The sequence below is a fragment of the Octopus sinensis genome, linkage group LG4 (genome assembly GCF_006345805.1).
Source record: "Octopus sinensis linkage group LG4, ASM634580v1, whole genome shotgun sequence".
In the NCBI taxonomy this organism is placed as follows: domain Eukaryota; kingdom Metazoa; phylum Mollusca; class Cephalopoda; order Octopoda; family Octopodidae; genus Octopus; species Octopus sinensis.
The window spans coordinates 147,707,595-147,732,538 of NC_043000.1; the positions used below are offsets into that span (position 1 = coordinate 147,707,595).

The 24,944-nt window shown below is 38.2% G+C and overlaps 1 protein-coding gene across 1 annotated transcript; it reads right to left on the reverse strand.

Moving 5' to 3' along the window:
* Window positions 1–341: 341 nt before the first annotated feature.
* Window positions 342–21,175, reverse strand: LOC115211017 (HIG1 domain family member 1A, mitochondrial). Its single transcript, XM_029779863.1, has 3 exons — window positions 21,104–21,175; window positions 4,948–5,044; window positions 342–1,585 (listed from the first exon to the last, which is right to left on the reverse strand). The coding sequence occupies exons 1-3, from the start codon at window positions 21,158–21,160 to the stop codon at window positions 1,392–1,394; spliced, it is 348 nt and encodes a 115-aa protein (XP_029635723.1). The 5' UTR covers window positions 21,161–21,175; the 3' UTR covers window positions 342–1,391.
* Between the last annotated feature and the right edge of the window lie 3,769 nt (window positions 21,176–24,944).

Here is a 24,944-nt window from a genome sequence, read left to right on the forward strand (position 1 = left end):
ATCATGTCATGGTTGTAAATGAGCAATCTTCTGTGAAAAAAAAGTCTAGCTGTTAGAAAATATTACCTCGCTTGGAAATGGGTAAAGGCTGGCCACAGGAAAGGCATCTGGCAGCAGTAAATCTGCCTCAACAAATTCTATCTGATGCAAACAAGGAAACATGGATGTTTAAAGGTGATGATAATGAATAATCTATGTACCTTTAGTGTTGTACCCCTTTCTCAGTTAACATCTGTTCCACCCTCCATTAAAATTAATGTTGCATTTTAGACAATTAACTCAATTTTCTTTTAAAAAGTGAAATAATGACGATGGAAAAAATAATCAAAACGACAAACCAATTAACTTTCGAATTTATGTTTAATACACAGTTTACTATTTGTCAGAGTAAGAACTGAGATTGGTCAGACATTGGACTTCAAAAAATATATTTGAAATATAAAATAAGATCAGTGTTCGAAATTTGTAAAAAGTACATCTGAAGATCCCACTGGTTGAAATATATCAAGAAAAATAAATTCTCTAAGAGCCTCATATTATAAACAAGATTGTCTCGAAATATTATATATGTATATCTTTGGGTAATGGTGAATTTTAAAACATGAGGAAAGGACAGGTTTGATATTTTCTTCCCCCTCTAGCAATTTTGGCAGAGCATCTTCTCCCCACCCCCCACCCCAATAGAGTTAGCTTCAATCAGATATAGACTGAATATGTGCGTTTCACTGCAAGATTCAGTAAACGGTGGTTTGTATTAATTGTTTGGTATGCAATGTTCCCAAACAATCAATTTTCTATTAGATGATAGCTTTTACCATACGGATGTATGATATATAGCGGCACAAACAGGAAAACCTTCAGAGAAGGACACAATTCAGTTAGTAGATAAACAATCCTTCTTTGATTGTTGGAACCAGTGTATTTGATATAACTTTTCACCACTTCCAAACCATATTTATTTCAAGATTCAATATCTGACAAAGCTGCAACGATTTCATAAATCTTCAAAAGAAAATATCTTTCAAATGATTATATTTTCTCTAATCAAGATTAATTACATCATTATGGAATTGGACTTTTAGCGTTCATAAATAAATTTAAAATATAATTTTTATAATAGAGTTAAATAAATAAAATGATAAGAAATATATAAAAAAAAATTTTAATAGTCAAATTGAAATAAAATAAAATAAATGTTTTTTGGTACTATTCATAATTTTAACAAATGTCATTTATGTGAAATGACAAAACAAAAATTGTTTTATGGGACAACGAGTAATGACTCAACTAATTGCTTTTGGACAAGAACACCTTTTTTTAAAACAGTTTTCTTTATGAAACTACTAACAATACATAAATAGAAAATTTATTAACTTAAAATTCAGCAGTAGTCATTTTTCTTCTTCCTCTTTTTTTTTCCAGATCTTTTGCATGATGTTAATAGCAACACCAATTGTTAGAGCACCAACTACCATTCCCTGGGCTTTCACTCTCAAGTGCATTAGGTATACTGAAGTAGACATTTTCCCACGGTTTTTGTAATTATAAATTCCATATGCAACAGCACCTATACAACCAGCAATTCCTGTGGAAAAAAACAAAAAAAAAGGAAACATTATAACAAGTCAAACAATTTTATTAATCTGGAATAATAAATAACTTCAGGGCACATAAAAAGCACCATCCGATCGTGGCCGTTTGCCAGACTTGTCTGGCAGCTGTGCTGGTGGCATGTAAAAAGTACCCACTACACTCATGGAGTGGTTGGCGTTAGGAAGGGCATCCAGCCGTAGAAACATTGCCAGATCAGACTGGGCCTGGTGCAGCCTTCTGGCTTCCCAGACCCCAGTTGAACCGTCCAACCCATGCTAGCATGGAAAGTGGACGCTAAACGATGATGATGATGATCATCATCATTTTTCTAAATTAGTCTTTCAGGTTGCTATTGAGAATGTCCCTTCAGATGTAAGCTAACACCTTCGGAATATGTTGCTGAGCACAGTATTCTTCAAAGTAGCCTATTTTAGAAACAGTTATGGGAGGTAATAATTATTTTAAACTAGTTTGCTTGAAACAAGCTGTGTAATATGCCTACATTACATAGTTTTATTAGGGAGTATAAACTGAAAATCTTTTAAATATAGGCACAGGAGTGGCTGTGTGGTAAGTAGCTTGCTAACCAACCACATGGTTCCGGGTTCAGTCCCACTGCGTGGCATCTTGGGCAAGTGTCTTCTGCTATAGCCCCGGGCTGACCAATGCCTTGTGAGTGGATTTGGTAGACAGAAACTGAAAGAAGCCTGTCGTATATGTATATATATATGTATGTGTGTGTTTGTCCCCCTAGCATTGCTTGACAACCGATGCTGGTGTGTTTACGTCCCCATTACTTAGCGGTTCGACAAAAGAGACCGATAGAATAAGTACTGGGCTTACAAAGAATAAGTCCCGGGGTCGATTTGCTCGACTAAAGGCGGTGCTCCAGCATGGCCACAGTCAAATGACTGAAACAAGTAAAAGAGTAATAGAGAGAGTAAAGAGTAAAGGGGTGCTGAAACGTTCCTGGCTTTGAGTAAAAGAAAATACAGGAGGATCAGCTAATTATGATTTTATTCAACATATTAACCTCTCAGATTTACACACTTATTGCAGTGGTCCTTCAGTTTTTCTAAATCCTGTAGAAGAACTTGGAAGTTTGGGCCTTTTGCAATACCTTTAAAGCCAAGAACTTTTCAGCACCCACTGGTATGCGTAGTATGGTATTATTTGGTCATAAACATTATCAACTCCTCCATGTATATATTGAAACTGCATACCATAACAATAAGACAAATAACAAAAAGCATTATTAGTATCCAAAAAACCCTGTGAAATATTGTATTTCCTAATACTCACCACCAACCAAATAATATGTGCAAACTTTATTACCATGAAATACAGTGTTATCAAACTCATTTCCTATTCATGCCATGTATATATATATTCATTTACCTAACATTTGATTGTCAGCTCTTCAAAAGCATTTAAACCAGCCATACCCAGCCCAAATAATCTACTTGTTTTATGTTCAAGTTGGTTAGACCCATCCTCTCAAACATACTGTAAAATGTTATTCTAAAAATATGCAATCACTGGCACGTAAAAAGCACCATCCGACCATGGTCGTTTGCCAGCCCCGTCTGGCACCTGTGCCGGTGGCACATAAAAGGCACCCACTACACTCACGGAGTGGTTGGCATTAGGAAGGGCATCCAGCCGTAGAAACATTGCCAGATCAGACTGGGCCTGGTGCAGCCTTCTGGCTTCCCAGACCCCAGTTGAACTGTCCAACCCATGCTAGCATGGAAAGCGGATGTTAAATGATGATGATGATCATCATCATTCAAATCTTGAAGCTACAGGATAATGCATAGTTAATTCAAAACAATGCCAATAAACCATTATCTCATCATCTTTCAACATTCAATTTCTATAGTGGCAAGCCTGAGTTACACTAGGTTCCATTTGTCTGTTTTGGCATGGTTCTATGGCTCGATACGCTTCCTAATGCCAGTCACTTTACAGAATGTACTGGGTGCTTTTACATGGCACCAGCATAGATGCTTTTAATGTGAAACCATTTTAATGCAGAACCAGCACAACTGCTTTAAATGTGAAACCAGCATAGGCTCTTTTAATGTAGAACCAGCTTAAATGCTTTTAATGTGGAACCAGCAGAGATGCTTTTCAATTGGAACCAGTACAGATACTTTTAATGTGGAACCAGCACAGGTGCTTTTCAATTGGAACCAGCATAGGTGCTTTTAATGTGGAACCAGCACAGGTGCTTTTAATGTGGAACCAGCACAGGTGCTTTTAATGTGGAACCAGCAGAGATGCTTTTCAATTGGAACCAGCACAGGTGCTTTTAATGTGGAACCAGCACAGGTGCTTTTAATGTGGAACCAGCAGAGATGCTTTTCAATTGGAACCAGCATAGGTGCTTTTAATGTGGAACCAGCACATATGCTTTTCAATTGGAACCAGCATAGGTGCTTTTAATATGGAACCAGCACAGATGCTTTTAATGTAGAACCAGCAGAGATGCTTTTCAATTGGAACCAGTACAGATACTTTTAATGTGGAACCAGCACATATGCTTTTCAATTGGAACCAGCATAGGTGCTTTTAATGTGGAACCAGCAGAGATGCTTTTCAATTGGAACCAGCATAGGTGCTTTTAATGTGGAACCAGCAGAGATGCTTTTCAATTAGAACCAGCATAGGTGCTTTTAATGTGGAACCAGCACATATGCTTTTCAATTGGAACCAGTACAGATACTTTTAATGTGGAACCAGCACATATGCTTTTCAATTGGAACCAGCATAGGTGCTTTTAATATGGAACCAGCACAGATGCTTTTAATGTAGAACCAGCAGAGATGCTTTTCAATTGGAACCAGTACAGATACTTTTAATGTGGAACCAGCACATATGCTTTTCAATTGGAACCAGCATAGGTGCTTTTAATGTGGAACCAGCACAGGTGCTTTTCAATTGGAACTAGTACAGATGCTTTTAATGTGGAACGAGCACAGATGCTTTTCAATTGGAACCAGCACAGATGCTTTTAATGTGGAACCAGCACAGGTGCTTTTTGCATGGCACCATGTATCTTGCAAGATAAAGACCTCCTGGCTGAGAGAGGGAAACCACAGTTTTACTTAGCTCTGTGTCTTCCCAAGCACAGCAAATCACCAGAGATCTCAACCTCTTGTCATCCCCTCTGTGAGGCTCAATATCTGAAGATCATTTCTCACTACTTTGTCCCATGTATTACATTTGACAGAGTAATCTGAATGCTTAAGTAATATTAGCCCTATAACTTTATGAGGGCCATATCAGGCTGTGTGTGGAGCTGTATGTATCTGAGTCTTAATATAAAATACAAAATAAATAACAACTAACCAACAGGCATAAATGGAGCCTCTCTTATCTTCCGCAATAACTTGGACTCATTATCTTCTTCAAATGTTGGAATTTCTTTATTATTTCCTGCCATCATCTGCAACAGAAAAATTAAAATTTTACAGAGAATTGAAGAAACCAAATAGTGGAAAAAATATTTAATTACCTGTCTATGCAGGTATAGACTGGATGGGAATCATGGTGAGAGTCAGTTCTTATTGGGGTTAACTCTTGCTCTTGTATGTTTCCTATTTGCCATAGTTTCTATAGCTGGATACTCTTCCTATCACCAAACTTTTACAGAGTGTATTGAGTATGTTTTATTATGGCATCAGCACTAGATAAGGTGTTATGTCCTCAACTAGACTGAAATGCTGCCTCAACCCGGTCTTGTCTCTGTTCATTTTCAACTTAACAAAAATGTACAGGGTATATTTTACTGTACACTAGAACTAAAGAGGTTGTCTCCCACCCATGTGGGAAAGGGTCCTTACTGCTCTATGTTGCCTCTGTTCATTCAAGGCAATCTGACCAAAAGGTGATGAAGTATGATAGGAGAAACAGAGGAATAGGTGTGAGAGGGTAGTAAAGAGAAAGAGACAGAGATAGGCAGTTACATCTTGGCAAAGATATTGAATATAAACATATCATGAGTGGTGTGATGGGGAGAAGAGGGACAGAATAATGGAAGTGAAAGTGTGATGGGAGACAGAGAGGTTGATTGATGTCTGTTAGCAGTGATGGATAGCAATAAAGAAGGGCAGTAGTGAGAAAGGGAGGAAGAGTGCTGGACTGCAATAAAGACACACACACAAAGATATAGATATTTGCCCTGCTGGACAAAATGCATGTTTATTCACAACTTATTCATATGCATGGTGTTTCAGCACTTTAGTTAATTAATATGTGTTACTAACAAATGTTTTGGTATGTAAATGAGCAAAAGCAATGCCTACACCTTGCTCTCTCTCTCTCTCTCTCCATTATATAAAATTCGTTGTCTGTCTGTGTGTCTTCTAGGATCTCGGGCATCCTCCATCCGATTGCACTCAAATTTGATATGTCGATACCGATGGAATCAGGGCATATATAAGTCTTGAAAAAATTACAAAAATCGATTCCAGGTGAGAATGCGAAACAGAAATAGTGTACACTTTACATTGATTTTGAAGATGCATCAATTAGAGAAATAATGTGTGAAAAATTATAGAAGTAAAGCAAGATAAGTGTCAAAGAGTAATAAAACCATATGAAAATTTGTGTACAGAGTAATCTCTCAACTATCACAGGTGTTATGTACCAAAACCTCCTGCGATAGACAGAAATCCACGAAGTAGAAACAGTACTGTACTGTGTATATATTTTTAATTATTTTTATAATTTGTATAAATTTGTTTTATTATAAATGCAAAACAACACCACACACTCACCTCCTGAGTTTCATTTTCCATACAGTATGTGCGATTCTTTGTTTACTCATTTATGGTAAACTAAGCATTTTCTTTTAATATATTTTAATATATGTTGGGGCAAGTGAAATCGAAATCGAAATCGGAATCGAAATTGAACCAATCCTATGACTGGCACCCGACAGATGCCAGGACCCCTGGACTGGTGGTACGTAAAAAGCACCATCCGAATCGTGGCCGATGCCAGCGCCGCCTCGACTGGCTTCTGTGCCGGTGGCACGTAAAATGCACCAATCCGACCGTGGCCGTTGCCAGCCTCACCTGGCACCTGTGCGGGTGGCACGTAAAAAGCACCCACTACACTCATGGAGTGGTTGGCGTTAGGAAGGGCATCCAGCTGTAGAAACATTGCCAGATAAGACTGGAGCCTGGTGCAGCCTTCTGGCTTCCCAGATCCCCGGTCGAACCATCCAACCCATGCCAGCATGGAGAACGGACGTTAAACGATGATGGTGATGATATTTTAATTAATGTGTTATACTGTGCAGTACCGTACTCTATTTTTATTTATTAATTTTTAGGCGTAAAAATTTTACCACAGAAATGATTAAAATCTAAAAAAATCTAAATATTTATCAGTTGCAGAAACTCGCGATATACTGAGGAGTCCACGATATAAATTTACATAAATTAGTCAAAAAACTTCACGATGTACTGAGTGCACGATAGGTGAACCGCAATATGGTGAGGGATTACAATAAGATAATAAGTGTGTACAGGATATTAAAAATTATACAAAAAGAATCATGATATAATAAGTATAGATAGAATAGAAAACTAGTTTTACCATGTAATTTAGTTGATGTGTCAGTTTAGTCAAAAAGTTTTTAAAAGTAAAAACATTGGATTTGTATTTAAGATTTTTAAAGAGCAAGAAAAGAGTACGTACTAATTCTAATATTTAGAAGGAGGGGTTTGTTTTCAGTGATCCCAGTACTTGATGAGTAATTTATTTTTCTGACCCCGAAAAGATGAAAGGCAAAGTCAACCTTGGCTGCATTTGAACTCAGAACATTCAGTCAAGAAATGCTACTAAGCAGTTTGTCTGGCATGGTAATGATTCTGCCAGCTTGTTGTCTTATGGTTGAAAATAATTAAGTTAAAATATATAAGGCGGCGAGCTGGCAGAAACGTTAGCACGCCGGGCGAAATGCTTAGCCGTATTTCGTCTGCCGTTACGCTCCGAGTTCATATTCCACCGAGGTCGACTTTGCCTTTCATCCTTTTGGGGTCGATAAATTTAGTACCAGATACACACTGGAGTCGATGTAATCGACTTAATCTGTTTGTCTGTCCTTGTTTGTCCCCTCTGTGTTTAGCCCCCTGTTGGTAGTAAAGAAATATATATATGTTATGGTATTATAGAACATTTTATTTTATCAGACATAATAATAGGTAAGTTAGTGTTAAAATAATTTTAAGAACGAAGCAGTACTTTTTGAACTGGTGCTTGCAAAGGTATGTCACAAAGAAGTTTCCTTTGCAAGTATGTGGTATTAAGGTTCAATCCCACCATATGGAATCTTGGGCAAGTGTCTTCTATCATAACCTTGGGTTAACTAACGATTTATGAGTGAAATTTGGTAAACAGAAATGATGTGGAAGTCAGACAAATAAACTTAATCCATTACCTGGTTTAATGTCACCTGCTGGTGGCCCTTGAGTACATTGAGTGAAGTCTAATATGTTGCAAGTATTTAGACTAAGTCTCTGGTTTGAGGGTAAGCCCTTCCCTACTGTCACCCACCCTATTTGTTGAATTAATGATAAAAAAATCACTGAGTAAATATGAAAGATAGTACATTGATTGGCATAGGATTATGTAGAAATTAAATAAATCAGAGATGACATAAGCATGAGAAAAAAACTCCCAACATTTAAGTTAGTATTAACATATTCAATGTATGTTAACATATCTAATGTTAGTATTAATATATTTGATGTAATGTTAATGTAAGTTTATTATCAGCCTATTTAATATATGAAGCAATGAAAAGATAGCAGGAAATAAATAAGCAGAGAGAAGACTGGCATCCGGTGCTAAGAGGACCATACGAGTGAGATCGTTGCCAGAGCAACAAGCTGGCCTTCGTGCCGATGGCATGTTAAACACACAATTTGAGCGTGATCGTTACCGCGTTGCCTTACTAGCACTTGTGCTGGTGGCACGTGAAACATTCGAGCGAGGTCGTCGCCGGTGCCACTGGACTGGCTCCTGTGCAGGTGGCACATAAAAAGCACCATTTGGGCATGGCCGTTGCCAGTACCACCAAACTGGCCCTCGTGCTGGTGGCACATAAAAGCACCCACTACACTCTTGGAGTGGTTTGGCGTTACGAAGGGCATCCAGCTGTAGAAACTCTGCCAGATCAGATTGGAGTCTGGTTCGCCAGACCTCAGTCAAATCGTCCAATCCATGCTAGCATGGAAAGCGGACATTAAATGATGATGATGATGATGATGATGAAAAAGTAAAAGGCAGATTGTATGATGCCTGTGTACGTACAGCTATGCTACATGGCAGTGAAACATGGGCCGTACTGCAGACAACAAGTGAAGGCTTGAAAGAAATGAAGCCAGCATGTGTTGCTGGATATGCAATTTTAGTGTGCAAGTACAACAGGGTGTCAGTGTTTTAAGAGGAAAATTGGGTATAAGAGGCATCAGATGTAGTGTGCAAGAGAGAAGGCTGTGCTGGTGTGGTCATGTGATGCATATAGATGAGGACAGCTGCCTACTCGCAATACCAGAAGGCGCACACTCTCCTACCCTGATGTAATCTCCAGGGATACAGGCATCCAGCAACAGGACCTCCGTAATGCCATGATGGACCGTGAAGTCTGGCATAGCATGGTAAATTCCATTGTCTCGACCATGGTCGAACAATGATGATGATGACAGCTGCCTAAGTATGTGCGAATCTCTAATTGTGGAGGAAACCTGTGGAAGAGGTAGACCCAGGAAAATATGGGACACAGTGATGACAAATGATCTTCAGATGTTAAGCCTCACAAAGGATATAGCAAGGGACTGAGACTTCTGGCAATTTGTTGTGTTTGAGAAGACACGGCAAGCTAAGCAAAACCATGGTAGGCCATGCTCCACTCTTACACATACCATATGTCCTCTGTCAAAACTACCCCACAACTCATCTTCCCAACACTTCCTTCATTCCATCACCCATAATCACTATCCACTGCAGGCTCTTCCTCTCTTCCTCATATGCCTATCCACACATTCTCCATACCCTCACATATCTACCATGACCCCTACCAGCCACTCCAGTCTCTCTCACCGTCATTTCCAGTCTGTCCCCTTCTGTACCACTTATACTCCCCTCCACCCCAACACCCGAGGGTAGGTCCTGATGCTTCTCCAACTTATCTATTTTTCTCTCTCTCTTACTCTGACTGTCTCTCTATCCTTCTCTCTTACTCTCTCTCTCTCCTTCCTCTTCTCTCTTTTCCTACTGAGGTAAGCCAAGTATCTCGACAGTAAGATACCAATCTCTATCTTACTATTATACTCTAACCTCTCACCTGGCACAAAGCCACTTCCCCCAATTCCACTCCCTTTCCTAGCTGAGAGGTTTTTGTCTCACAAGTTACTTGGTCCCATTCGTGTCAATGCCATGTAAAAAGCCCCGAGTACACTCTGTAAAGTGTTTGACATTCGGAAGGGCATCCAGCTGTAGAAACTATTCCAAAGTAGAAAATGGGGCTGGTGCAGCTTTCTGGCTTGCTAGCTCCTGTCAAACTGTCCAATCCAAGCCAGCATGAAAGACGGATGTTAAATGATGACGATGATGATGGTACACACACATATATATTAATGCGCATGCACGCACACACGCACATGGATGGGCTTCCACACTTCTGTCTACCAAATTCACTTACAAGGCCATAGTAGAAGTCACTTGCCCAAGATGCCATATGGTGGGACTGAACCCAAAACCACATAGTTGCAAAGCAAACTTCAAAACTACACAGCTATGCCATTCTTTTTTCTTCTATAGCAGAGAGTGTCTCTGAAATAGATAATATCTAGACATAACGCCACTTGGAGAGATGTGCTCTGTAGTTCTTTACTCTGTTTAAACCATCACAACCAAGACTATGCACCTACAAATGTGTTTTATATATATAACGAAACACTAAAGTATCTAATTTATATTTGAAGTATCAGAATGGGAAAATATGGAATATATAGGAAACATGCTGGTATATGGCAGTGAAATACTGGCAGTTATTCAAATTAGCTATGAATAGAAATGGATAAATATAAGACAAGTTATGTAATATTACCATATTAGAAAAAGCAACTGGGAAGTTGTCAGTTTTGCCCCCAAATCACTCTGTATCAAGCAGACCTGTGATCAAAGGCATTTTAAATCTGTCTTTTCCTGAGGCAAAGTGCACTCAGCACTATACTTTCAGTGCTTTTTTTGGGAGGTTTTTTTCCTAAGATAGTACAGTGGAATTTGAATGACTTGGTTGCCATTGGCTCAGAACTGGAGAGTAAATGGTATTAGCGTGATGTGGGAGTCACTGCGTTAGTACGTGCATAGCAATAGATAGGGATGATACTACAGGAATAAGAACTATGAGGACTTGATGATTGAAAGAGACCCACAATGGAAGTAAACTCGTAGATTCTTATGAAGAAAGGGGCTCAGATTTGAGCACATGGAGCCTGAGTGGATTTGAAACACTAAATGAGATAAGTCAATGAGGGAGCCTCATTGACCAGTTTGGAATAGCAGCTAAATATTTCTCATATCATGCTTTGCCATATAAGAAAAAGAATGGTCACAATGTAGTCCTAGATACAGGAAGGGAAAAAAGGCTAGTCATGGCTGAAACTTTGTGTAAAGGTTTGCTTGATTGAAGCTGACCTGATGCTAAAACCATCAACCGTTTGATATGAGAAATATTTAGCTGCTATCCCAAACTGGTCAATGAGGCTCCCCCAGTGACTTATCTCAAATCTGAGCCTCTTCATAAGAATCTACGAGTTTACTTCCATTGTGGGTCTCTTTCACTCATCAAGTCCTCATAGTTCTTATTCCTGTAGTATCATCCCTATCTATTGCTATGCATGTACTAACGCAGTGACTCCCACATCATGCTAACACCATTTACTGTCCTATTCTGAGCCAATGGCAACCAAATCTCTCACAAATTCCACTGTACTATCTTAGCCCCCCCCCCCCACAAAAAAAAAGCACTGAAAGTATAGTGCTGAGTGAACTTTGCCTCAGGAAAAGACACATTTAGAATGCCTTTGATCACAGGTCTGCTTGATACAGAGTAATTTCAAGTCTGTACGATGTATGCCCGTAGCAACATGTAGACATTATGATGATAGTGATGATGACAAAGCTGATAAAACTATATGCCAAATATTAGAATACATTGGAAGGAAAATAAACTACAAGATAACATTACATACACAGAACAACAAGCTACTGTACTTATATACTGTCTTAGGATAAACAGCTATTTCTATTGCCATATCATTTAGTTTTGTATTTGACATTGTACAACAGTGTCATTATGATGTGGTTTGATATACATTTAAAGATGAAATTATCTGTACCAATTATTCCAGGTCTCACTGTACACTGTAACGATTCTTTTGGCTGAAATGAGCACAGCCAGCAAGACAATTTCTTTGCTATGCAAGCAGCTTAGACTAAGTTCAAGGCTCTGGCTACTTCTGGCTGACAGACACAACATGTCAAAACACCAGTTTCCTAGAACGATGTGTACCAATGAGCCAAGCATGTTGAACACACTGTTTCTTTATTACCCACAAGGGGCTAAACATAGAGGGGACAAACAAGGACAGACAAACGGATTAAGTCGATTACATCGACCCCCACTGTGTAACTGGTACTTAATTTATCGACCCCGAAAGGATGAAAGGCAAAGTCGACCTCGGCGGAATTTGAACTCAGAACGCAACGACAGAGTTCAAATTCCGCCGAGGTCAACTTTGCCTTTCATCCTTTCGGGGCCGCTAAATTAAGTACCAGTTATGCACTGGGGTCGATCTCCCATATCATATACATTACAGCAGCCAGCATATTTTATATCTGTTTATTACCCACAAGGGGCTAAACATAGAGGGGACAAACAAGGACAGACAAACGGATTAAGTCGTTTACATCGACCCCCGCTGTGTAACTGGTACTTAATTTATCGACCCTGGAAGGATGAAAGGCAAAGACGACCTCGGCGGAATTTGAACTCAGAACATAACAGCAGACGAAATACGGCTACGCATTTCGCCCGGCGCGCTAACGTTTCTGCCAGCTCGCCTCAAAGTTCTCTTAGGTTATGTTGCCATATTATCAAGAAGGAATCCCTATATGTAAACAACAGCTTCAAATATATATTTCTTTATTGCCCACAAGGGGCTTAACATAGAGGGGACAAACAAGGACAGACAAACGGATTAAGTCGATTACATCGACCCCCACTGTGTAACTGGTACTTAATTTATCGACCCCGAAGGATGAAAGGCAAAGTCGACCTCGGCGGAATTTGAACTCAGAACATAACGGCAGACGAAATACGGCTACGCATTTTGCCCGGCATGCTAATGATTCTGCCAGCTCATCTGAAATGCCTGGACATGATAAGAATAAATATGTGTATGGTCATTCCAGGTTTCAGTGTACATGGCAGGAAAAGCGATTTTTTATCCGTACTCTAAGTCATAGAAGGCAACCCATGAGAATGCCTCTAGCTAGTTGCACAACTGGCTAGAAATCACATCCAAATTCTCTTATAGCCATACCTTACCTTCTTTTAGATAAAAAAGAAAGACATATCGAATAATTTAGTCCTAGATAGGCGCAGGAGTGGCTGTGTGGTAAGTAGCTTGCTAACCAACCACATGGTTCCGGGTTCAGTCCCACTGCGTGGCATCTTGGGCAAGTGTCTTCTGCTATAGCCCCGGGCCGACCAAAGCCTTGTGAGTGGATTTGGTAGACGGAAACTGAAAGAAGCCTGTCGTATATATGTATGTGTTTGTGTGTCTGTGTTTGTCCCCCTAGTATTGCTTGACAACCGATGCTGGTGTGTTTACGTCCCCGTCACATAGCGGTTCGGCAAAAGAGACCGATAGAATAAGTACTGGGCTTACAAAGAATAAGTACCGGGGTCGATTTGCTCGACTAAAGGCGGTGCTCCAGCATGGCCGCAGTCAAATGACTGAAACAAGTAAAAGAGTAAAAGAGTATAGATTATCTGAAACTGCTTGATCAGAGCTGACATGGAGTTAAACAACAACAACCATCATAGATAAAATACCAACATTGATCATTTCTAAATGTGCTGAATGACTCCAAGGACCAGAAAAGAATAAAAAGAATTTATAGAGATTAAAACAGTCCATTCATCTATAATGTCTATAGTTTATATGATAAAAGATTTAGTGAAGGAACGGCTCTTTACATAACAAAACATTTAGTGAAGGAAAGATAAGAGTGATGTTTATTCAAGTGAATATGTAAATATACAATTTAAATATTTAAATAAAATATCACATAATGTACAAAGTTTATATAAAAAACATATAGCGAGAGATAATGCTGCGCATATGAGCTAATAGTAGGTCAATTTTCAAAATGTTAAATCTTTTCTTAATGTTTTTCTTTAATTCCATAATACTCTTTATTCTTTTACTTGTTTCAGTCATTTGACTGTGGCCATGCTGGAGCACCGCCTTTAGTCAAGTAAATCGAATCTAGGACTTATTCTTTGTAAGCCTAGAACTTTTTCTATCGGTCTCTTTTTGCTGAACTGCTAAGTTACGGGGACGTAAACATACCAGCATTGGTTGTCGAGTGATGTTGGCGGGGGATGGGGGTGGAGGGACAAACACAGACACACAAACACATACATATATATATATAACGGGAAGCTTTATGAAAATAGACAAAAGACGAAGGCAGGTGGAATACAAACAAACAATTGTATTAGTATGGCGCTCAGGAAATATAAATAAAACAAGTCTTTAACGTTTCGAGCCTACGCTCTTCAACAGAAAGATACACAGAGAAAAAACACAGAAAGAAGGAGAGAAAAAAAATATGCGTGCAGAAGCTAGCGAATCAACATATACAAATTGAGATAGGGGTTGTAAATGCAACCCTCCATGGGATATATATAAATATATATATATATATATATATATATGTGATCCCTTAAGCACCACCAGCTCAAATATTGTCTCCTCTGTCTTCCCTCCTTGGGATCTTTCCTTCTCCTTGTTTCCGACGAAGAGCTCCGCTCGAAACGTTAAACCCTCCTTCCCTCCTTTCCTGAGCGTCAATAATACTTTAATTGTTCCACGTCCTCGCGTTGCTGTGTTTTTTTCTCTTTTTTTCTGTGTTTTCTTGTTTGGATTAACTATATATATATACGACAGGCTTCTTTCAGTTTCTGTCTACCAAATCCACCCACAAGGCTTTGATCAGCCCGAGGCTATAGTAGAAGACACTTTCCCAAGGTGCCACGGAGTGGGACTGAACCCGGGACCATAAGGTTGGTAAGCAAGCTACTTACCACACAGCCACTCTTGCACCTGTTATGAAATTAAATGTTAAGAAATTAAAACTGTTGATATCAATAATGAAAATATACACAGATTCAATATCATAAAATGGTCATTTACATTTTACTTGTTTCAGTTACTGACCCTGGTGATAGTGATGGTGATGATGGTGTACTGCCTTAAAGGGTTTTAGTTGAACAAATCGATCCCAGTAATTATTTTTTAAAAATCTGGCACTTACTTATTCTATCAGTCTCTTTAACCAAAGTGCTAAGTCACGAGGATGTAAACAAACAACACCAGTTGTCAAGCAGTAGTGAGGGACAAATACAACACAATCACAAAGACAAATGAACGTATAGGTGCAGGCGTAGCTGTGTGGTAAGAAGCTTGCTTCCCAGCCACATGGTTCCGGGTTCAGTCCCACTGTGTGGCATCTTAGGCTAGTGTCTTCTACTATAACCTTGGGCTGACCAAAGCTTTGTGAGTGGATTTGGTAGATGGAAACTAAAAGAAACCCATCGTAAGGACTTAGATTTATTTTAGAAAACAATTACTTTATTTTTGACAATAATTGCTACAGACAAAGATCGGGAACAGCGATGTGCACGCGTACTGCGCTTTCTTTTGCCAACCTAGTGATGGGATACCTCGAAAAAATACTCTACCAGATAACACTCGAGAAATATGGAAACACCTTCTCCACCTATATCCAGAACAACTGGAAAAGATACCTCAACGACTGCTTTATCCTCTGGGATAAAAGTATAGAGAAACTTGAGGAATTTAAAATACTATTAAATGGAATAAATGATAATATACAATTCACGATGGATCATAACGACGAGGAATTACCATTTTTAGACATCCTCATTAAGAAAGCCGGCAACAAAATAGAGACAGATATCTATTATAAACCGACAGATTCCAAACAGTACCTACACTTTGATTCATACCACCCAAGACACACTAGAATAAATGTCCCTTTTTGTTTAGCTAGAAGGATTTGCACCATAATATCAGACACAAACACCCCACATACACGTCTCCAGGAACTTAGAACTACACTCATAAACAGAAATTATCCACAGCCCCTAATAGACAGTGCAATCCAACGGGCACTTAAATTAAATATATAAGACCTGAGACAAACAAAACCAAAAGAGAAAGAAAAATTAAAAACCCTTCCCTACATCTCTACACACAACCCACTTAACAATGAGGCCTTCAGCACCATACTACAAAGCACAGCCCTACTAAAGGGAGACCCAAAGATGAACCAGATACTCGAAACACACACCATCATTAAAAGTAAACGGCAACCAAAATCCTTGAAAAGGATTTTAACCCAAGCTAAACTGCACTCAACATCAACCACAAAACCAGCAGTTAGAATATGTGGAAGGCCCAACTGCGGAATCTGTGTCATCTTGGTAGAAGGTTCAGAATTTATACTAGAACAATGCCATCAGTTCACCATTAGAACAAACTTCACCTGTGCATCAGAAAACTTTATTTACGTCTTAACATGCGCAGGCTACAATAGGCAGTATATAGGCCATACAAAAAATAGCTTACGTAAAAGGATGGCAGTGCATAAATCCCAAATTAGAAACCCTGAATACCGGAAAATACCGGTCAGTGGACACATAGATAGATGTGCTACAAATGAAAATCTGAAATTTACAACTTACCCACTTTACAAATTCAGTGACAGCGTAACCTTCACCCAACGCCAAAATAAGGAACTTTATTTCATCAAAAAATGTAGACCAAGTTTGAACACCCTGGGCCAGGAATATTAAAACAAAACATTGGTCTTCCGAAAAGGAAAAATGAAATTCTACCACAATTACAATTGTGGAATTACAATTTCTCAGATCTTTAAACAGTCACTCCCACTTGCAGTGGTATGTTTTAGGGAAAAATGAATTTATAAAGAAAAAATTTCTTTCTACGAGCAGATCTGATTTTGATTCGTTAAAAAATTGATGACGTTTTTCTTCCGTGGTCAAACTTGTCGTTCTGCTTGGTTGGTTTCCTTACAGGATACAGTTATGGGTCAGAGCTGATTTTGATTCGTTAAAAAATTGATGACGTTTTTCTTCCGCGGTCAAGCTTGTCGTTCTACTTGGTTGGTTTCCTTACAGGATACAGTTGGGGGTCTCTACCTTGTATTTGTTGAAGTTTGGTTTTGCTTGGTTTGGAATTATGTGACATCAGTGAACAGTGCCAGTGAACCCACCACTTTTTGCTGCTACGATCAACAGTCAACCCCAACCACCACCAAGGTTGCCAAAATTACGACCAACTACTATGACCAAAAATCATTACTGTTGCTACCATTGGAACACAAAGTAACAAAAAAGTGGTTCCTTTTAATACCAGCAAGAAACAATAATGGACTTCTTCAATACACTCAACAGGAATATAGCGATTAACTGTAAGAAAGGATTATGAACTTTTCAATTTTCACTTTGTATAATATTTTTGATACGGTTCGAGACCAGTTAGAACCGATTATGAACTTCTCCATTACACTTTTTATAATATTTTTTAATAATATTTTTGATAAGGTTCGTTTTTCAAGAACCGAAACATGTAAAATTCATAAGAAAATTAAAATTTATCTAATATAGTGGCGTTTTCAAACTTCTTTTTTACAAATAAATATATATATATATATATATATATATATATACATACACACACACATATATATAGATATATATATGTATGTATATATATAACGGGAAGGTTTACGAAAATAAACAAAAGACGAAGGCAGGTGGAGTACAAACAAACAAATGTATTAGTATGGTGCTCAGGAATAGAAATAGAACAAGTCTTTTACGTTTCGAGCCTATGCTCTTCGACAAAAAGATACACAGAAAAGAAACAAGGAGAGAAAAAAAATGCGTGTCGGAGCTAACGGTCCATTATCGTATGTATGTATATATCTATGTGTGTGCATTTTTGTTTGTGTTTGTCCCCCTACTACCACTTGACAACTGATGCTGGTGTGTTTGTGTCCACATAACTTAGTGGTTTGGCAAAAGAGACTGATAGGCATAAAAAGGCAGTACTGGGATCAGTTCATTCAACTAAAAGTTCAAGGTGGTGTCTCAGCATGACTGCAGTCTAATGACTGAAACAAGTAAAAGATAAAGGATATATATATATATATATACAATGGGCTTCCACACAGTTTCTTCCACCAAATTCACTCACTCGGCATTTGTTAGCCCAGAACTATACTCTTTTACTTGTTTGACTGTGGCCATGCTGGAGCACCGCCTTTACTCGAGCAAATCAACCCCAGGACTTATTCTTTGTAAGCCTAGTACTTATTCCATTGGTCTCTTTTGCCAAACCACTAAGTTACGGGGACGAAAACACACCAGCATCAGTTGTCAAGCGATGTTGGGGGGACAAACACAGACACACAAACATACACACACACACATATATATATACATACATATATACGATGGGCTTCTTTCAGTTTCCATCTACCAAATCCACTTACAAGGCTTTGGTCAGCCCGAGGCTATAGTAGAAGACACTTGCCCAAGGTGCCATGCGGTGGGACTGAACCCGGAACCATGTGGTTGGTAAGCAAGCTAATTACCACACGGCCACTCCTACACCTATAGTAAAAGACACTAGACCAAAGTGCCATACAGTGGGACTGAACCTGAAACTACATGGTTGCAAAGTAAGCATCTAAACCACTCAGCCATATATAGGCATATATATGCCTATAAAGGAAGTTTTCTCTTTTCAAGGAGCCTTAACCAGTGAGAGAGATCTTATGATATCTGCAGTGTTCAGTTGCTAGGCTTGATTTATGGATAATGGCAAAGCATTACAAAGCATTCTTACAGAAGAAACTACTTCCTTCAATCAATCTCACAAGAAAATAAGTATGCTTGCTAAGAGTTTTTAAAACAAATGCAAGCATGATTTTTTTTTTTTTTTTCTGAGATTTGAATATTTGCATATTGTTGCAAACTATTCTTTTTCCTGTTAGCTGCCCTTCCTAGAACGAAACAATGCGCTACAATTAAGCAGAACAAAGTTTTCAAATGAGCAAATTATGTGTTATGTAGAGAGGTTTACATGATAGATACAGCAAGATTTGAATTTATAACTATACTAGCAGTATCGCCCGGCGTTGCTCGGGTTTGTAAGGGAAATAACTATATAAGCATTTTATAGTGCATGATCCTTACCAACGTCACATTACTGGCACTTGTGTTAAAATTAAGCATTCAAACTCTGTGTGTGTGCATGTGTGTGTATGCGTGTGTGTGTGTGTGTGTACACACACACACGTACGTGTACATTTACAGATCACAGATAGTTAGACAGACATATAAATTGACAGACATATAAAATCCTTCTGAAATACCGACTTTACATTTACCACAAGTAAATGAAAAAGGGAAATACTTTTGTTCCTAAAAGATTTTAAGGGAAGATGCTTAGTTCCAGTTTGATGTTTCTTATCTAATGTAATATTCCCAGAGGAACTGCCACTTAGTTCATTTCATTTCTATTGTTCATATTCTCGAGGAAGGCATTAATCTCATAAATCCCATTGATAGCCGGGTACCTCTGATTACAAAAGTCAAGGATCTTAATTATAAATTTCACATAATAAATAAAAGTGACTAATTAAGTTAAGAGACCAGATAAGGTAATTTAGAGTAATACACATACACACACGTTTCTGATAGTTCAATATCTGAAGATTTTTTTTCTAAAATATAATATAAACCAAAAATGGCATAATTTTACAGGGCTCCAGGTCATATAACAATGCCTGTTTATCAACAATCTATTCCAGATTGTGACCTTTGTTAAATAGAGATTCAAAACTACAGTTCTCACTCCTCTCTGCATACATCTATGATGTACAAAATTTAAGAAAATAAGGTTAGCGACCTTCTGCTCAAGGATACTCTATTTGACCTTATCAAATCTAGTTTTAAAGTATGTGCTGGCAAATCCAATAAATAATTTATCAGTGTTAACTAAATGATTAAAGTAGTCTAGACTTTGACAGCTTCTGCTAGATCTTAATAGCATTTCTTTTACTTATTCCTCCTAGAAATTTATGCAATAGCACTCATCAAACGTGTGTGTGTGTGTGAGAGAGAGAGAGAGAGAGAGAGAGAGAGAAAGAGAGAGAGAGAGAGAGAGAGAGAGAGAGAGAGAGAGAGAGAGAGAGAGAGAGAGAGAGAGAGAGAGAGAGAGAGAGAGAGAGAGAGAGAGCTGAGAGAGAGAGAATAAGTAAACTAGGAGTCATCGTTGTATAAGTTTTTAAATTACTCTAAAACAGCAGTTGGCAATCATAGACCCTTTCAGAAAATCATTAACAACTATTTGACACTCATCATGACAATTTCTAAAAGAATTAAAAAGTATAATTTATAAAAAAATTTCTTGATTTAAAAGCAATAATTCCTTCATTCTTTTGTGACATTATCACTTTTTAATAAGAAATATTTAAAGAAATTGATAAAAATAAAAAAAATTCAGTCAAATTACATTGACATAAATGGAATATTTAATGTGAAATATGGTCGGTGAATACTAGTTGTTGATTTGATATTTGGCTGAAAATTAGCAAATTTTAGCCTTAAATTACTGCAGTCTTCCAGATTCAGTTTACTTAATGCTCAAAATCATTTTAGGTGCCTATTGACCCTTGGGTAACCATATAGAACTCAGGGGTCAATATTAATTGCTTTGCTGAGCCCTTCTCTATACAATATTAAAAACAGATATATACAGCAGGATCTCACTAGTTTTTCATCTCATATACATGTTTACATTAAAAACAACAAAAATCAAGAACAAGCGAAACAAGCATTAGTTAGGATGTAATGACCAAACGGATTGGATGACAATGTAAACACAGGTCTCTAAATAATCAGCTTGGTAATGATGGATTGTGACAAATGAAGACAGTAGAAAAGAAAGGTATATATAAAGTAGAAGAGGAAGAAAGAAAAGGATGACAAAGAGAGAGAAGAAAGTGAGTAGGTACATCAAAAAAAATAGAAAAACATTGTAAAACAGAAGGAATAAGAAGTAATTTAAAGAATATTTACACAGTCAGCTACCTGGTCTTGCTCTGCTTGAAATAAATCTTTATCTCCTTGGTGCATTTGTTTATAATCAGGTATGCCAGACTACCAGTTGCCCCAGTTCAGCTAGATGACCCCCCTGTCTTATCCTTTAGGAACATAGCATACCAACTTAGAGAGAGGTAATACGATTCCGGCTTTTAAATAGATTTTTATTTATTTTTCCCAATACTTTCTCGCACATATTTTACCTCTTGCCTCCATCGTTTCTTTTCTTTTTTCTTTGTATATATAAGTATATTTTCTTTGAGTGAAGGTGGTGTTATGTTTCTTATTTTGGACATTAGTAAAAATAACTTATCCTGCTGCACGAAGTTGCTAATGCAAGTGATATGAGAACATTGAAACTGAAAAAATAATTCATACCGGTCAATAGAAAGGTGTGAGTATTGATTTAGTAGGCCCTGGCACCTGGGAAGGTTGACATAACATTGGTGATGAACGGAGGAGACAAGAGTGAATCAAGAGTGGTTGAGGGCAGGTGCGAGCTGGCAGAATCGTTAGCACACCAGGCGAAATGCGTAGCCGTATTTCGTCTGGTGTTACGTTCTGAGTTCAAATTCCGCCGAGGTCGACTTTGCCTTTCATCCTTTCGGGGTCGATAAATTAAGTGCCAGTTATGCACTGGGGTCGATGTAATCAACTTAATACCTATGTCTGTCCTTGTTTGTCCCCTCTATGTTTAGCCCCTAGTGGGCAATAAAGAAATAGGTATGAGACAAGCCAAATTTGAGAGACAAAGGCTACTTAGTGCTAACAGAGATTGAATGGGAAGACATAAACACATTGTGTGTCCCATGTCCTAGAGGGCCCAAAGCTATGTTGTGGTTGTGCATGCAGGGACACTAGTGCAATGCTTTGCCTGAAAGCCTTTAGTGCTATTGAGATGATACAGCCATAGTCTACATCAGTGCTTTTCAAACTTTTTGCAGGAGCGGAACCCCAAGGAAACATTCCACTGGCTCGGGGAACCCCTGTGCAATAATTTAATAGTCTTATGCACACATAAGTCCCCATCACTTAGTGGTTCGGCAAAAAGAAACCGATAGAATAAATACTGGGCTTACAAAAAGAATAAGTCCCGGGGTCGAGTTGCTCGACTAAAAGGCGGTGCTCCAGCATGGCCGCAGTCAAATGACTGAAACAAGTAAAGGAGTATATCTGCACAGGAGAATTAAAAATTACTGCCGATTTTAGCAGTTTTATAACTTCTTGCGGAACCCCTGGACTGTACTGGCAGAACCCTAAGGTTCCGCGGAACCCTGGTTGAAAACCACTGGTCTACATAGTGCAGTGTGTTGGCAAGCTACCTTAAACCAATAAGTTGTAAGGCTTTTGTATATGTTTGTGTGTGTGTGGGGGGTATTCACTGTAGAATGTTTGTAGAGGGTTGGTAGTTGATGAGCAGGGGTGTGAGTTGAAATAATTTCTGACCCTGCAGAAGTATAAGTCATTATACTGAACATAAACATTTACAAGGAGAGATGTTCAGTGATGTTGAGAGGTAACGTGAGAAAATCAAGAATGATATTGATAAAATTGACCCCAGGTAGGCATCTGTATTTAATTTACTGGATGAAATGTGTATATATATACAAATACATGCATATGTATTGTGTACACTGTGTTTAGAACAGTAATACACCATAACCCAGCATGCTGTAAAAGGGAACTAAATGGATTGCCAAAGGGAGGCCTTGTAAAATGATGATACATGCATATGTATACATACATACATACATATATTGATTTATACTGTGCATAATCAAGAAAATAAAAAATACATTCGACTACATATGACAATTTCTTGTTCTTTGCGTGAGAAACTTCACATGTTTGCATGAGTAGCTAGAAATGTCAGCCAATCCCCCTCATACAATATATAAAAAAGGAAATTCTATATTTTCAAAAAAGATACAATGGTTATGGCTGAGACATTTCTGATTACAGGTTTTTCCCGATGGGGATTGGCTTAGGGTTAAAGAACAAAAACATCTGTTCTATTTTATTGTTATACACTTACTTCTTATGCCAAAAATCAACGCCACCCAATACTTCCTGCAAAACATCAAACTCCTACACTATTTGTAACAGACATTGAATCTCTTTAATCTGTTTTGCTTTCATACCAGAAAAAAAAAACCCCCAAAAAACATCAGGTGATAACAGGTACATTGACTAAACCATAGAAGCAATTAGAGGAAACTACTTTATTATTTCAACTTAGTTAGTTAGTTAGTTAATTTTGGCTCAAAAAGCAAAAAGCAAGGCCATGTAGGGGGACATGGAGTTATGTACAGGGTGGTGTTCATGTAAAGAGTTCAGGCCACTTGAGGTCAAGAGAGACTTTGAACAAAGCGGTCGTCGGCATCATCATCTCGTCTGGCAGCTTGTTCCACGGATCCGCAACCCGGACGGAGAAAGCTCCTCTCCTTCGATTGAAAATATAACTACAACAGTATTTTAATATGGAGAAGCAGGATAAGTAAATATAATTAAATGCTAAAACATTTAATTTTAGCAAATTAAATTTGTCTCCCACTCACACACATGCGTGTGTGTGTGTGTGTGTGTGTGTGTGTGTGTGTGTGTGTGTGTGTGTATCATCATCCACTCTCCATGCTATCATGGGTTGAACAGTTTGACTGGAACTGGTAAGCTGGAGAGCTGTACCAGGTTCCAGTCTGCGTTTTGTTCAAGAACACAACACACCACCAGTCTGGGAACTGAAATTACAATCTTGTAATTATGAGTGGAACACCATAACCACTAGGCCACATGCCTTTACGAAAAAATAAGTACTGGGGTCAAGAAGTTTGACTATAGTTCTTCAAGGGGTGCCCCAGCATGTGTGCAGTCTGACGACTGGAACAAGTAAACCTTCTACACACACACACACATATATATATATATATATATATACACACACACATGCGCGTGCGCGCACATACATATATGTATATATATGTGTGAGAGAGAGAGAGAAAGAGAGAGACAGAGAAATAGATATAGTTAGTGGTTGGCATTAGGAAGGGCATCCAGCTGTAGAAACACTGCCAAATCAGACTGGAGCCTGGTGCAGCCTCCACCCCGGTCGAACCATCCAACCCATGCTAGCATGGAAAACGGACGTTAAATGATGATGATGATGATGATGAATGGGTGCTGAAAAGTTCTTGGTTTTAAGGGTATCATGAAAGAACTGATTGAAGACCCAACCTTTCGAGATCTTTTACAGGTTTAGAAAAACTGAAGGACTACTGCGATAAGTGTGTGAATCTGAGAGTGGAATGAATAAAATCTTAATTGACTGATCCTCCTGTATTTTCTTTTACCCAAAGCCAGGAACTTTTCACCGCCCCCTCATATATATATGACTGAGTAGACAAACAAGACAAAAAACAAAAGGGTGGGCACTCAACACATTAAGCAGGAGTTGCATGTATTATTTAATAACAGTCTGGCTTGGCTTCATGCAATTTCAAGTTTCATAGGTATGTGGAATGAACTTAGCTTGTAAGGTATCTCCAAATAAATGTATGTATATACGTACGTATGTATGTATGTATGTTGAAATGGTTTTCCATATACACTGAAAGCATATGGACACAAATTTGAAATTAAAGTAAAACAAACCAATTGATAAAACTCAAACCATGTATCATTTGTTTGGCAGTGAGCTGAATTTACTGGGTGTATGTGTTTTATAACCATTAACCCTTTCATTACTGTATTTATTTTGAGATACTCTATTTTTCTTTCAATTAATCTTAAATATAACAAATTTAGTAAAATATCTTAGTGA